The 14,929-nt window shown below is 42.7% G+C and overlaps 1 protein-coding gene across 2 annotated transcripts in view; it reads right to left on the reverse strand.

The window, feature by feature from the left end:
• LOC307223872 (bifunctional heparan sulfate N-deacetylase/N-sulfotransferase 4) overlaps nucleotides 1-14,929 on the reverse strand; it is a 128,672-nt gene that overhangs the window by 45,786 nt on the left and 67,957 nt on the right. For both annotated transcript variants that reach the window (XM_079990210.1, XM_079990211.1), the window contains 3 exons: nucleotides 12,355-12,509; nucleotides 4,308-4,493; nucleotides 1,899-2,027 (listed from right to left, as the gene is read on the reverse strand). In XM_079990210.1, the coding sequence (XP_079846336.1) occupies nucleotides 1,899-2,027; nucleotides 4,308-4,493; nucleotides 12,355-12,509 (470 nt within the window). The remainder of the gene's footprint in view (nucleotides 1-1,898; nucleotides 2,028-4,307; nucleotides 4,494-12,354; nucleotides 12,510-14,929) is intronic.

Here is a 14,929-nt window from a genome sequence, read left to right on the forward strand (position 1 = left end):
TAAGTGCTGTATTATAAAGTTTGGAAAAATTCTGTACCAGGAAGTATATAAAGGGAGTGGCATTTTGCACATGGTGACATGTTGCTAAGGACGGCTTTATTTTTAGTGGGATTTTGAAGGAATTTGTAAACAAACAAACAAGCTTGCAGCTATTCATATTAAGCTTGTTTGGTAAATCATTGGTGGGACAATCATGCAACCTTTTAACTCAAGTTAATTATCTCTTAATTGGCACTTATCTCAAGGCTATTCTGAAGTGAGCCTTTATTAACTTATTATGCTCCTTGTGAGAGAAGCTGTGTGAATAATATATTAATGTGAGGGTAGCTGCTGAGGGGGAAATCAGGGGAAATTATAGGCTTGATGGTGCCTATAGCTCTTGCTGTTTTCTATCTATCATTGCTCAACCTACCTCTGAGCATAAGTAAAAGAGAGGATGAGAGGAATCAAACCAGCCCTAAATTGGCCAGGTTCACTTTCCTGTGATTGGTCACCTTGCCTCAGGTGACCTTACCCCTTCCCTTTGCAGAAATTCCTTTCAGAGTCTCCTTCAGGTAAGGGGTGGCGGTGGAACAAATTCATCCCTGCTCATGGCAGGAATGCTATTCTCCTATATAATATGATAACCTGAAACCAACCTTTTTCCAGCTGTGGTCCCCTTTCAACCTTGTTTCCTTCCTATGCCCCCCATGGATGTAGCCCAGGAGGGCAGCAGATGCCCATAAGTAAAAATCAATACAAATCAATACATATTTGAGTTTCTGCCCCCCCTAACAAAAGCCTGCTCCATAACAAAAATCCTGGCTATATCATGTACCCTCCCCCATCCTACCTGTAGGAAGGTAGCTATTTAAATATTTTGTTTGTAAATAGAACATTATTTTATTTATAATTTTTATAATTTATACAAAATACAACTGTATAAAATGATAGGGACAGAATGAAATATTGCTGAAACAGGAAAGCCCTCTATTTACACAATTTTCACCTGTGGCCCCCTTGGAATATCCTGGGCTCCCCTGTTGGGAAACACTGGTTTATGTTTTGCTTTGCTACCCACAATGGAGGAATATACAGATTTATTCTGTTACTTTATGTGGGTGGTTCCTGCAACATACTTCCATTATGTTGAGGTCTCTCCCAGTCTTTTAGTTCATGTTAACCTTTCTGCTTGGGTGTATTTCCTACAATACAAAATTCTAAATACCTGGACTTTATTCAGTCTAGGAAGAAAGAGTGGGCACTTCTGCAGGGCAGGAAAACACATACTCAAATTTAGATTTTTTATGGACATACTATCACTGGAAATGGAGACACAATGTTGCAGAATATATTGTAATGGCTCTGCTGTGTTAATGGGAGGAGTTTAAGTGAAATAAATCCAGGACTAGGCACATATCGAAATGAAATATTAGTGTAGCATAGAAGCTAAGGCTGCAATCCTATGCATACAAACTGGGAAGTCAAAACTAGTAAATTCAAACCTCTAAGTAGACACACCCTAAGACAAACCGTGAATTCCTTGGTTTGAATGCCCTGCTGTGAACTCACTAAAGGATATTAGGGAAGCCAGACTTAGCTCAGTTCTTCCACCCCACCTTGTATCTGTAAAAAGGGGGTCATAATATTGAAATTGAATTAGACCATTACGACAAAATGTTGCATGTGGAGTGTTTTGAATAAGTGGCATTTAAATACTACGATATCATAATCACAATAATATATTGAGATCTTTTATATATAGCACCATTCAAAAATATAATATGACACAGTGATTGTACTGGATGCAGCTCATATAAGTCTCAGACCAAACTGATTTTATTTGTGCTTTGGAATGAAAACCACCACCACCACCTCAGTTATACTATAATTGTATAACAACAAAAGGAAGTACATACGGGGTTGAGAAGGATGGTAAGAAACAGTTCACCTCCTCGTATACTTTTGTCTAGTTCTTGAGGCCCTCCAGGATATTCTTTGTAGAAAATTGTGTGGGTGAAAAGTCCACACGTCTGTCGAGGGAGCACCTGAAAATAAAGACAAAAAAGATCTATGTGTGTGTGTGTGTGTGTTTCCTCCATGTCCTAGATCCCCTGATAATTGAAGGTCTGCTATTACGTCATAGATTTATTTTTTCTGATCTAAGAAAAGGCCAGATCCAGCTGAGGGGAAGGAGGTACTAATTGCATTAAAAACCCTCCCTAATTAATTCACTTCAATCCTAGGCCTAATCTTTAAACACAAAATTTCATGGGATCTAATATTTATTTGACTAAATCAGTTAGTTTAATAGATGCAAAAGCTTTTGATCAACTAAAATGGTGCCAGGGACTAAACAGACACCGTATATCATTTTTCATGTTAATTATTTTTACTATAAAAACTTACATAAACTGCAGCTACTGAGTGCAGTCTTAGAGGATATATTCTACTTTGTCTCTTGTGCAGGTAGAAACACCTAATATGGAACCTGCTACAACACATATATGTATATTAAACAAGCAAATAAACCCTAGAACTCTCTTTGTTACTTACACAAAGGGGCAAATGTGGTGAGTAGTTGTGTGGAACTTGCAACCCCTTTCGTTATGCTTCTTCTCTTCATACAACTAACACCTGCACAGGGCTTGTGTGGAAAGAAGGCTTTGGGGTTGTTTTTCTTAACCATCAAGTGGCATATAAATATTATGAAACAAGTAAGTAAGTAAGTAAGTAAGTAAGTAAGTAGAGCCCAGCTGGATTAGACCAATGGTCCATTTAGTCCATTCTGTTTTCCTACATTGTCAAGTCAGATGCCTATGGAGATGAAGGCAATAACCTTCTTCCATTGTTGGTCCTAAGCAGCTGGGATTCAGTGGCATATTGCTTCTGATCTTGGTGTCTCCATAAAGCTAACATCGTTAGTAACCATGCATTTGCCCAAATCCCCTTTCAAAGTCATCTAAGCCGGTGATCACTACCACATATTGTCATCATCCCCTTGTTGATATTCAGAGTACGTACATTACAGCATGATCTGAATCACCCTGGTCTCTAGTAAAACATGGTGTTAGTGACACCATAGAGTACGTAGATGCCCTTAGCATCCTCACAAGTAGCTATTTGTATTTCCATCTTCCAATGTATGTAGTTCTTTTTCAACACAAATAAACCTCTGGCCATAACTGCTTCCCCAAACAGTGCAGATAGTGTAGATATAAATGGTTTTTCATGAAAAGGTAATCCTCTTTACTTCTGAAGAAAGGTTTGAAACCACTTCTTTAAGTCAAAACTTTCAACCACAGAAGCATTCTGGGAACTGCAATAGTGTGTTTGTTTCTGTGGCTCCAACTTTCTCCATTTCAGAAACCAATAAAGGGCTCAGAATACATGTTGGTAATCATGTTACCTGTTTCATAGTGAGATCCAGAAAAAAACTACCCTTAATTAAACATATTGAGCCATATTTCCTACTGGTAGAGTACTGAAGGCATGTAATTTGTGTTTCTGATTTCCATCTGCCTAAAATTTCCTTGACGTTTCATTTGGAGATAATGTTAATCTGTGGTCCCCCCCCCCTTTCTCCAATCTGTTCTTCTTGCTAGTTTGGTTAGTACAGCTGCCAGCTAGCCAGAGCTTTTTCCCCTCACTGATGGGCCAAGTTAATCTAGGTAAACATGACCTAGGACCAACAGCTTTGACCTCATGCCATGACATTCAGTGGAAAATATAAACAGCTGTCCTCTCTGTACCTTGGCTGGGAATTGCTTCACTTTTATGCAGTGGTGACTGTTGCTTGAACCCTGTCACAGCACACTGGCAGGAGAAATATGCATCCCATCTGAGTTTGTTGACCACATGGATAAAGTATGCTGTTATCCTATACAGAAGGGCAGCCAGAGGAATAGCTCTGAAGTATAATCATGCTCCCTGTCTGAATGCTCACTTACTTTCCAAAGCATGATCCAGAGGCATTTAAAATCTTATGCAAAATAAATCAGTAATTTTGCCTATAGTCAAACCTCTGTAAAGTGATTCATGCAAACTGAAGGGTTATTTTATTTTTTTTTGGCACTTATTAATTAAAGAAATTTGTAGGTTGGATATTCTTTTCAAGTGCCCTCCCAGTTTCTAGTGAAAGCATGGAAGGGAACTGAACCACCAGCTGGGATTGCAAATGTACAATTCAAGTGTGGCAGCTTCTTAAAGTTCTCTGTCACTGATGGTTTTTAAAGACCACGTTTAAAACTCCAAGCAATGTGAATAATAGCATTGCTTTAGCCATTTTTGCCAAGATACGATTATGAAGTAATGGAAATGCAATGTACCATGATGCCATTGTGGATGAAGCCCCGCCTGTACCGTGCAGGTTTCAGATGAGGGTACTCTTCAGTGCTGGTGACTTTAATACCCCAGACTTTCTTCCAGGCTTCATAAAGCTGAATATGAACAGGGTAGACGCCAGAATGGTGTGGAGCCACTGCATAGCCCATGTCAGTTGGAATACCATGTTCCTGGGGGTGAAAAACAAAGAACACTACTCCTTGTAGGACAATACTATAAAATATCAACAAGTTTATCATTAGAGGCAGCAGTGGTCAACGATGTGTAAGCATTCATTCCAAACTGCACCACTTTGGGGAGAAATATCACCTGTCTCTTACCGTACTTATTTTTGTCTATCGTTTTCCAATCATTTGCTAGTCAGTGTGTTTTCCACATATAAGGAAGGTTCTATAGCAGGAGGACTGATCAGAGGCAGAAGGGTCAACCAGGCGATCCACAACTGCTTGACAGACTTTGTTGTAAGCCCCTCTAGCTTGCAACAGATGTCACATCAAATGACTCACCAGTGGTGCCTTGCAAGCCGCTCTCCAGTTTTGCTAGTACAATATCTACAGCTTGCCCTTGCACCCAGAAAAAAGACTCAGGTGATAAAGAAGGCTATATTCATTGAAACAATAACTTTTTATCACAATCCAATTAAAAATAATAAAATAAAATTTAAAAAAGCCAAATTACAATCCAAATTATTAATTATTAATTTTTCAGGCTTCCCATACTCTGGACCTCTGAAGTATATCTCCAATATTTTCATTTCTGCCTTCTTCTTGTTGTTCTCATATTTTCCACATTCCGATCTTAACACCTTAAAGTTCCCCGTCCCTGGCTGTGCGATACTCAATCATGTCAGAGATCATGTATCCTTTCATCCATTTGGTACAGTTTTATTTGTGTATATATATATTTTCAACTGTCAATTTGCCAACGCAGATTTTCCTGACTTCATTCCAATCTTCCAATCTTCCAATCTGGGCTGATCTGATGGATTTTTTAATTGGATGTTCTTATTGGAACACTAATAAACATGATTTATAAAAAAAAGAAAAGAAAAACAACTTTTTAGAGGATCTCCTAATTAGCTAACCAACTAAGTGAGGGCAGGGGGATCAATGATGGCATGAGAGAGAAGCATTCTTCACCCTTCTGGGCATGAAAGCCAGCAGGTTATTTGCTCCCTGGCCAAGGACCGGGAGAAAAGTCTTTCTCTTTTCTAAGACAGTTTTGGGTAATTGAAGCCCAACCTGAACACCTGGTGCATCATTATTTAGGGTATGACTGAAAATTGCTATAAGAGCATGTTAAATGTACGGTATCAAAGTGACCTATGCAACCATAAATCTCACAATGCAAATCGTTCTGAAAACACCGGGGAAGAATTTGATGTAACTTGAAAGCTTGGTCTCTTGCTCCTTTCAAGAACTAGCTCAATGTGCTGGAGAGGATTTTTCTTCTATGACTTTCTTCCTCCTTCACCTTTTCTTGATCCTTATCCTGGGCTCCTGCTCTTGAGCTCACAACTTCACTGCTGACTCACTTCCCGTTGTTAAAAATAATTTTTTAAACCCGCAGGGTTCTGATGTGAAAAAGGGTCCAGCCTTCTAGGCATAGCCTTGGGGAATAGCTTCATCAGCACCTACCGGGGTTTGATAACCTGCACCTTGTTTCAGGGCTTATCCCGAGGCAGCAAGATTGTCATGTCTAATTTAAGGCAAGCTATTTTGCCAGAGGCAGGTGCATCATGTACGGGTCCAATTTGCTTCTTTAGAATTCATTTATCAAATTGCATCTGCGTGGGTCTTAAGGCTTAACTGCCTTGCCCAACTGAATACCCCATGCTATAACTGGCATCCAGTTGACTTTAGTGTTCCAGAATTACTGTTCTGTGTTTAAAAAACAACAATGTGTATAACCATATCCTATGATCAAATAATTGTTGCACCCTGTTATTTGGCCAAGCAGACAACATGATTTACTGGACTGTTCCTTTCTTCATTTGAAATGCCAATAAAAATGCATAAGACAAAAAATCAGTAGGGCGCTTGTCAAGCAGCAAAGGTGTTAATTATTATCACCCTTGAAAATGTCAACTAAAGTAGCTGTTAGGTTTTTTCAGTGTTAAGATACACTGGAGGAAATTTACAAGGGTAGGGAAATGCTCCCCAAAACTGAACAAACAAAACAGCTCTATGTCTACATTAGATTGATAAGTAAGAAGGATAAAATCAAAGAAAGTGGACAGAAGCTAACATATTATTGAAAGGAAATTTAATATCCTTCTCTTCTCAGTTGCTGGAGATGAAATTTAATATGTAATAAATCGGTGGCCTTTTTCTGAAAAAACAAAACAAAAACAAGGCCATATTCCACACTGAAAATGTAAAGTGAAGAAGGGATCTTTGATGCTTGATCACTATAAAATATTGGAATGTTTACACAAGGTTGAGTGATCCATTCAAGCATCAATAAATTATGATACTGTACATTTCATTGCTTCTGTCAAAATGCCAAAATTAGTCACCTCCTGTTTTCACAAGTTCTAGAAGTGCAATATGTGCCCTTGCAAAGTGAATTATTTACTCTTAACACTTCTGGGTTTAGACTTGGCATCTGTAGAAAATGTAAAGGGATTCCCTATTACCGTACATGCGGATATTCTTACTAAAAGTAAAATGGTACTGGTTGTTTCACTTCAATACTCTTTGCACTTCAGTACATTAGTTTGAATGCTTAAATGAGCACCTTTCAAACTCGCAGTTCTGCTAGGCACATTCCTTGCATCAAAGGCTTTACCAGATGCTTTCTGAATTAAGATGATGACAGAGAACAATGGAGCAGTTGGGATAGCTCAGTTGGTAGATCATGAGACTCTTACGCTCAGAGTAAGGCAAAAGGTTCCTGCACTGAAGGAAGGTGGACTGTACAATTCTATGATTCATGTAACTTCTTAGTAATGTGTAGAGATGTTACTTTCTATGGAGCAAGGCCAAATCAGAGACAATGGTAAATATAAGAATAAGGTAAAGGTAAAAGACCCCTGGACTGTTAAGTCCAGTCAAAGGTGACGATGGGGTGCGGCGCTCATCTCTCTTTCAGGCCAAGGGAGCTGGCGTTTGTTCACAGACAGCTTTCTGGATCATGTGGTCAGCATGACCAAACTGCTTCTGGCGCAACGGAACACCGTGACGAGCACATGGAAACGCCGTTTACCTTCCCGCCGCAGCAATACTAATTTATCTACTTGCACTAGTGTGCTTTCGAACTGCTAGGTTGGCAGAAGCTAGAGCAACAGGAGCTCACACCATCGTGCGGATTTGAACCACTGACTTTCCGATCAGCAAGCCCAAGAGGCTCAGTGGTTTAGACCATAGCACCACCTGCTCCCGTTACAGTACTATAAGTACTATATGCCTGTTGACTTATTGGCAACTAAATTTGTTGGGTGTGATTTAGAACAATGACGACAACACCCCAGGCACATTAAAGTCAATCACATATGTGATATCATGTCTAGTTTGGAGAAAGTGCATCCTAAAAGAAGCCTTGGACAACTTGAGCTTCAGCACCTGCTTGGGTATATTGAGCTCTGAACACTAGCTGAAAAATTATAAAAGAACCTGCTTCTTGAACAGAAGTGTTCTCGACAGATCATAATAAAACCCAATTGGGTTTTACTGTCTGCATACTTGCCTCAAGTAAAAAGATAGGGACTTAAAAAAACACAAAAAAACTACAGCTGTAATGTCTGGGAGTGGCCTGAATTGAAATACCCCAGAGAGGGAGCTGCCCCGAAAGTCCCGTGTATTTGTGGCCCTGAAACAGACACCTGTCTGTTTTAACATAGAAGATCCAATGTTTCTAACAGTCTGAGAAAGAAAATCGTTTTGTCCTCTGTTGGCATAGCAAGGCTAGATGAAGAAGCGATCCCTGCTGAATTGCTTTCAGTTTTGTCAAAAGCAGAGAGGTGATATGTTGGCTCTCAGCATTTTCTAAGCTGTCACCTTGCTGAATTAAAAGATTTGCATAAGCTCTTATCTACTTTTAGCACTGGAATGTGTTTTTTCTAGTATTGTTCAGGCAGGCTGAGACTTCCCCTAGGAGATTATTTTTTTAGTGTGTCAGCTTAATGCATTATTTTATTTTTGTAAAGTTTCAATTCCCACCCCCCCCCCATTTTGAACCTATCAACAACCCTTCCAGTTTTCAGTATTTCAAAGTATTACATGTTTATCCTGCTGTGTGCAATTGAGGACTACAGCTTTAATGATTGTGTGGCTTGTGAATATTCTGGCCACAATCTACTGAAATCAATGGGGATGAGGTAGGGAGCTCTGATATTCATGGAGCTGTGTTGTATTATGCCTGGCTGCAAGAAAGAGCTTAAGGTGCATTTTGGAAAGGGAACCAAGAACCACAATGAGAGCATGTGGTATGGCTCATGTTATCTAAGGGTGGAAGTGAGATTTGGGCCTTATTGGGCTTTAATCCCCCCCCCCCAATGTGTGTGTGTGTGTGTGTGTGTGAAGGTCCTCTGAGCCTCCTGATATATCCCTCTTGTCGATAGCAGTGTCTAAGTTTACTATTAGTATATAGGATACATTGCTCTGCACTGCAGCTGGATCAAATTTAGCAGTAGCCTAGTGCTAAAAAGGTACGTGGGTGGCGCTGTGGGTTAAACCACAGAGCCTAGGACTTGCCAATCAGAAGGTCGGCGGTTCGAATCCCTGTGACAGGGTAAGCTCCCGTTGCTCGGTCCCTGCTCCTGCCAACCTAGCAGTTTCAAAGCATGTCAAAGTGCAAGTAGATAAATAGGTACCGCTCCGGCAGGAAGGTAAACAGCATTTCCGAGCGCTGCTCTGGCTTGCCAGAAGCGGCTTAGTCATGCTGGCCACATAACCCGGAAGCTGTACGCCGGCTCCCTCGGCCAGTAAAGCAAGATGAGCACCGCAACCCCAGAGTCGGTCACGACTGTACCTAATGGTCAGGGGTCCCTTTACCTTTTAGTGCTAAAAAGGGATGCACAGCAAAGCTACAGCCTTTCCTTTGTGAGGCATGACCAGTTTCCCAATGTTAAGGTAAGGAGACTGAGAACTATGCTGATGTGAAAAACACTATAAAAATGTTTATGTGTATGTAATATCAGCATGTTGTCTCAAAAAGGCATCTGCAAATCCAGGTAGAGTTGCATGAATATATTTTGATTGATGTAGACAGTTCATTTCCTTCCATTATTGCATTCTCACACTCGCCTCCCTTCTGGTTTTGACGGTGGCTGAGGTTATTGAGAAGGCAACACTTGGCAGAAAAGAGAGGCTGTAACTAAGGCCGAAAAAGCTTCTGACAGTGATGTAAGTGTAAATATTATTTTGCTTCTATGCTGAATTTTATCACCCACCCACCCCAAACAAGTGGGCCACTTATGATTACACTGTATGTGCCAGAAACATCTTCCCTTCATCCAGCTTGGATGGTAGTTTTGGTATAAATAGCAACATCACATCTTGACAACTTTTCTTGGAAATGGAGCATTTATAGAAGGCTTATAGAAACATGCAATTCAGCTTCCTCCGTCCTAACAAATTGACGTCCGTTTCAATATTTAGAGAAATGTAAGAACAGTTATCATTTTACTGAAATCTTACTGATGGGCTGAATAATTACATAATGCTTCAGAATATTGACTACACTCTGAAAATGATAGATACAATTTCTGATTCTGCTCTTGGGGAGGACATGGAACTCTTTCCTAGTTGGGATTTTGCCTCAGCAGCTTGTTATCTGGTGCCTCAGCTACAAAATAAACCAGTATATTGGCATTTGTGTATTTGGAACAGAAGGACTGGAAATATTTAAATTTTCCATGTTCCATCATGTAGGGACTGCCTTATAAGAAGCCAGACCATTGGTCCATCCAGCTCAGAATCATTTGCATTAACTCACAGCTGCTCTCAAAGGTTTTAGACAGGAGTTTCCCCCAGCCCTATCATGAACTTTGGACCATCCTACATAAAGCAAGTGCTATACTGAACTATGGACTTTCCTTGGCCAATGCAGTGAGGCATGAGTCTCCATGTCAAAGCATGTCTGTTAACATGGAATAGTTGTTTTGGAATGAAGTGGTGGTAGGTAGGTGGGGGTGGGTAAAAATGACTTTTTCAGCATCACCACCAAATCAAGATTCTCTGGATGCTTATGGGGAAGGCATGAGTGCTTATTATTATTTATTTCAAATATTTAAATTGTTTATATCCCACTTTTAAGAAGGTAATGATCAAAGCTGCTTACAGTGAATAAAATGTAGAAAAAATGCAGCATAAGAACAGAGTAAAAACAGATGATTTGGACCAGGGGTCCTCAAACTATGGCACACTGGCTAGATTCAGCCCGTCAGGGCCGTAAACCCGCCCCACCCCCATGAGCCCACCCCTGCCAGTGGTTCCACTCTCGTATCTCTAGTTATCTGCATCACTCGTATCTCTAGTTATCTGCATGTCTTCTTTCGCACTGGGCATTTTCCAAAGTTGGGCCGGAAGTGCCCTTGAAGGGGCCTTGAAGGGGCCTCCTTCCTGCGCCTCTCTCTCTGGTCCTCCCAGGCTTTCTCCCTGCTGCTGTGAGTGCCTTTCCATGTCTCTCTATGGCGGTGGTGGTGCTGCGCAGCCTGGTAGACCCTGTCCGCAGGACCTGCCCGTGGCCATGGGGCTGCTGGTGGCCCTGGCCGATGGGCAGTAGGCCGTGGTGGCGATGGTGGCCGCAGTGGGAGGCCCTCTGGTGCTGGCTGTCCACCTGGCGGGGTCTGAGGAGCAACTGCTGTTGCTGTGCGCTGCACTGCTGGAGGCCAAGGCGGCCTTGGGGCCAGAGCTGTGGCTGGGCTGGGCCTTCCTGAGGCAGCTGGGCCTGGCGAGGGGAGGCATGTGCGGGTCTGGCCCGTGAGGAGGCTGCCGTTGCTAGACTGGGTGTTACTAGTGTCAGCAGGGGCAGGGCAAGCTCCGTGACTTGCGGCTGCCTTGGGCTCCAGCGTCCTGGTGCGGCATGGGGAGATGCTGCCAGACTCGGGGCTGCTGATGCTGGAGGCCCTAGTGAACCTGCAAGGGCTGCTGGGCACTGGCATCCGCTTGGCTGTGACTGAGCTGAGGGGCAGCGGTGGTAGTGGTGGGGAGAGCTGGGACCGGAGCGGGGGGCTGCTGCCGCTGCCGGTATCTGCGTAGACACACGGCAGGGAGTGGGTGGTGAAGGCGGAGTGGGGCCACGCCGCCCTGTGGGGAGGGGAGGACAGTGAGATCCTGTGGGTGACACCCAGCAGCCTGCACAGCCTGGACCTCTTCCATGGGGTGTGGGTGTCCATGTTGAACCCTCAACCCCCGGCGGTACTTCTCCCTCGCTGAGGACAGGCGCTGCTGAGGAGGAGGACGCCTTTCCGCACGAGAGGGCACTGCTACCTGCCACCTTGGCCTTCAACCTGTCCTGTGACCCTCTGGAAGGGGCACTCCTTAAAATCCAGGTGGGCGGCACCTGTGCAGAATGAGGTGCCCAGCTGGGAAAACAGGTGCTGAGCCGTAGGAAGCTGCCTCACACCATGTAGGGCAGCTTTCAGACTACCACGGTTCTGTCTGCTGGCACTGGGAGCGTCTCCCAGATGTTTCAGCAGGCAAAGCTACCGGCTATAGGCTTTTTACCAAATGTATGCCCAGCTCACAAATCTGGGAACTGAAGAAGGGAGCGTAATGCCCCTAAATCTGGCTAATGCTACCCCCCCCCCCCACGGAGCAAGGGTAAAGTTATCCAACTTTGGTGTGGCTTTTAAATATTGTATTTTTCCTGTTTTTTTTTGTGCACTACATATTTTTTTCAAACTATAGTCTGGCCCCCAACAGTGTCTGAGGGACAGTGAAGTGGCCCCCTGTCTAAAAAGTTAGAGGACCCCTGATTTAGACCTACTAAAATCATGGATCTTATCATTACCTCAAGGATGAAAACTATAAAATAAGCAATGTGGATCTGCTCGTAAAGATATTTCAAAAACTAGAGGTTACTCACTAATGCAAATTCCTTGTTGAGGATCATCTGTTCTACCAGAGATGACTCGTTGTGGAAGAGATGAGGTTGCATGTGGCTCCACATGTGAGGAAACCACCAGAACTCATCCACAGAACTCAACAATAGATCATCACCTTCATCTTCTTCAATGGTTCCTACAAAATGAATAATATTATCTTCTGGTGTGGACATGAACAGCTTTTTCCAGGTTGACGATAGTTGATACTGGAGTTTATGTAACTTCATTTTTAATAAACTTCCATATCATGTTTATAAAAGGCAACATCAAAGGAGAATGGTTACCTGTGAAGGATTCCATGCACTGAGCATCACATATTAACTGGGTGTCTGGAAACATTAACACAATATGGATCCGTGGCCCATAGGTATGTAGTGCTAGTATGCTGATGTTGCACATCCATATGCCATAAGTACATCATTATCCCAAGAGCATTGAACTCAGAACAGCTAATTTTTTTAAAAAGCACCAATGTGCTGTTTACACTGGACATGAATAAAAAAACCTGAAGATTTGCATTGTTACAGTCTACCATCATAGCTGAAGACTGAGCTGTCATAATCAATGCAACATCCAGTTAGATCAGCGGGACATCCTGCCATCATCATAACTACGGCTGGTGGAAATGCATGAAGGGATTTCTTTGTTGCATAGCCTAGGATGTAATCCATTTCGTCTCCACCCTGACGATTTCCGCCCCTAGCATACAGCAGTGGAGGCCAGTTCATTAGGTGAATGGGGCACTGTTTCACCAACTGGAGTCTGCTCTCAGACAGCATCCACCTGCTGTTGTTTTACTGCCAATCAGGAGGTGGCTCTGCCTGCCATTGGCTCTGGTTCCGCCTACTGCTGGCCTCTGCTTTCTGCTACACCAGTCCCAATGCTTTGAACTCACAGGGTTGCCTTCAGCAAGCTACACTCCCTCAGGGCTCTTCCAGACTTTGCTTGTCCTGTGCCTAGAAAGCAAGGATCCAAACTTGTCCCGTGCTTGTCCCATGCTTTCTGGGCATAGACTTGAGCAGTTTCCCCCTCAAAAACCCGCTCTTTACCACTGAACTGGAACAAATATCATTCCGTGGAAAACCCATTTGATGTCCAATTCAGTGGTAAAGAGCGGCTTTTCCTGAGGAAAAGTGGCAGGAAAGTCATCAGTCTCCCCATCTGCAATATGGGAGATAATAACACTAACTTAATTTATGGTTTTGGGGCTGCTTTAAGGATTACAACTAGGTAATACCAGTCATGGGATTGTTGTCTTTCACATGACGGAATTCTAACAATACCTATGTAGCCCTTGAACACCTGAAAGCACTATACAAATGCTTACTGATGTTGTTACTGCTGGCTGATACTGGATTTTTCTATGGCTACTGTCCCATTGTTATTCTAGTATGTCAGTTAGGCTTCCTGTTCATGCATTTTTGCTTGTCTTTTTGTTGTGTTTATTGATTAAACTATGATATAAGCCGACTCAAGGTATTTTAGCTGCAACAGAAAGGTGGGATAGAAATGTTTTTATAAATGTCAGCCATGATGAATACTGTCTCTTCTCTTTTAAGGGCTAGAATACCAAGAGAAAATGTTCAAAAGTTCACATTTTTCATGGATAAGGCATGACGCTTGGAGAGTGATGGTTTCTTTGAGTAGTGGTGATATGCATCAGTGCAGAAGCAACAATTAAACTCTATTAAAGCTGTTTCTTTTCCAGGTTTATCACCCAAGCAATTCCTTTTTAAACTGCAATGCTGGCATAAATATTGTTATCTAGGTTCAGTAATGCTGGCAGCATGTGTTCCTCTTATTGTACTAAAAGCCTGTGGTCCTCCAGGTCCGTGTTCAGTTCTGAAACTGGGAATGTAAGTACAAGGCTGGATCAGACCAAAGGGCAATCTAGTCTAGCATCCTACTTCCCACAGTGGCTGACAAAATGCCTCTAAGAAGTTCACAAGCAGGACATCTTGACAATGACCTACTCCAGCAGTTGGCCATCCTCCATGCATCGCTGCTGGCTGGCATGTGATGTTTTGAGCTTTCAAACAGGAGCAATCACAAGAGCAAGCACTCATTTTCAAATGGACATAAGCAAGATCAATGAAAGCAGGACCTCCTGCTCACTGTTACTATAAAGAAGCAATGCAGAAGAAAGAAGCAGCAGCTAAGCCAGCTGCTGGTGGCTGGAAAGCCAGACAGGATGTTTGTGACTGTTACCATGGCAAGAAAGGGGCAGTCCATTCTCCGTATTGACCACCGGATGTGAGCTCAGCGTGTGACATATGACCTGTACAGGTTGTACATGGGTGGAGTTTAATTCTCTCTGCTGTTGTTTGTGAAGAGTGCAGACATCTTTATCTGTATGGCTGCTAAAGACAGAAATAAAGACATGTAGATACATTTCTGTCTGTGTCTGTATCCCCTCCCTGGGGAGCAGGGAGGAGGAGAGAAGCAGTGGTGTGTTTTTCTCACAGTCTGGGAAAAATCGCCGATACAGACCTCGCCTGTTTACCTGCCTGGAGTCGCAGGGGGAGGTCAAAAGGAATTCAGCCGGTGCCTGGAGAG

This window comes from Podarcis cretensis, assembly GCF_951804945.1.
Source record: "Podarcis cretensis genome assembly, chromosome: 9".
Lineage (NCBI taxonomy): Eukaryota > Metazoa > Chordata > Lepidosauria > Squamata > Lacertidae > Podarcis > Podarcis cretensis.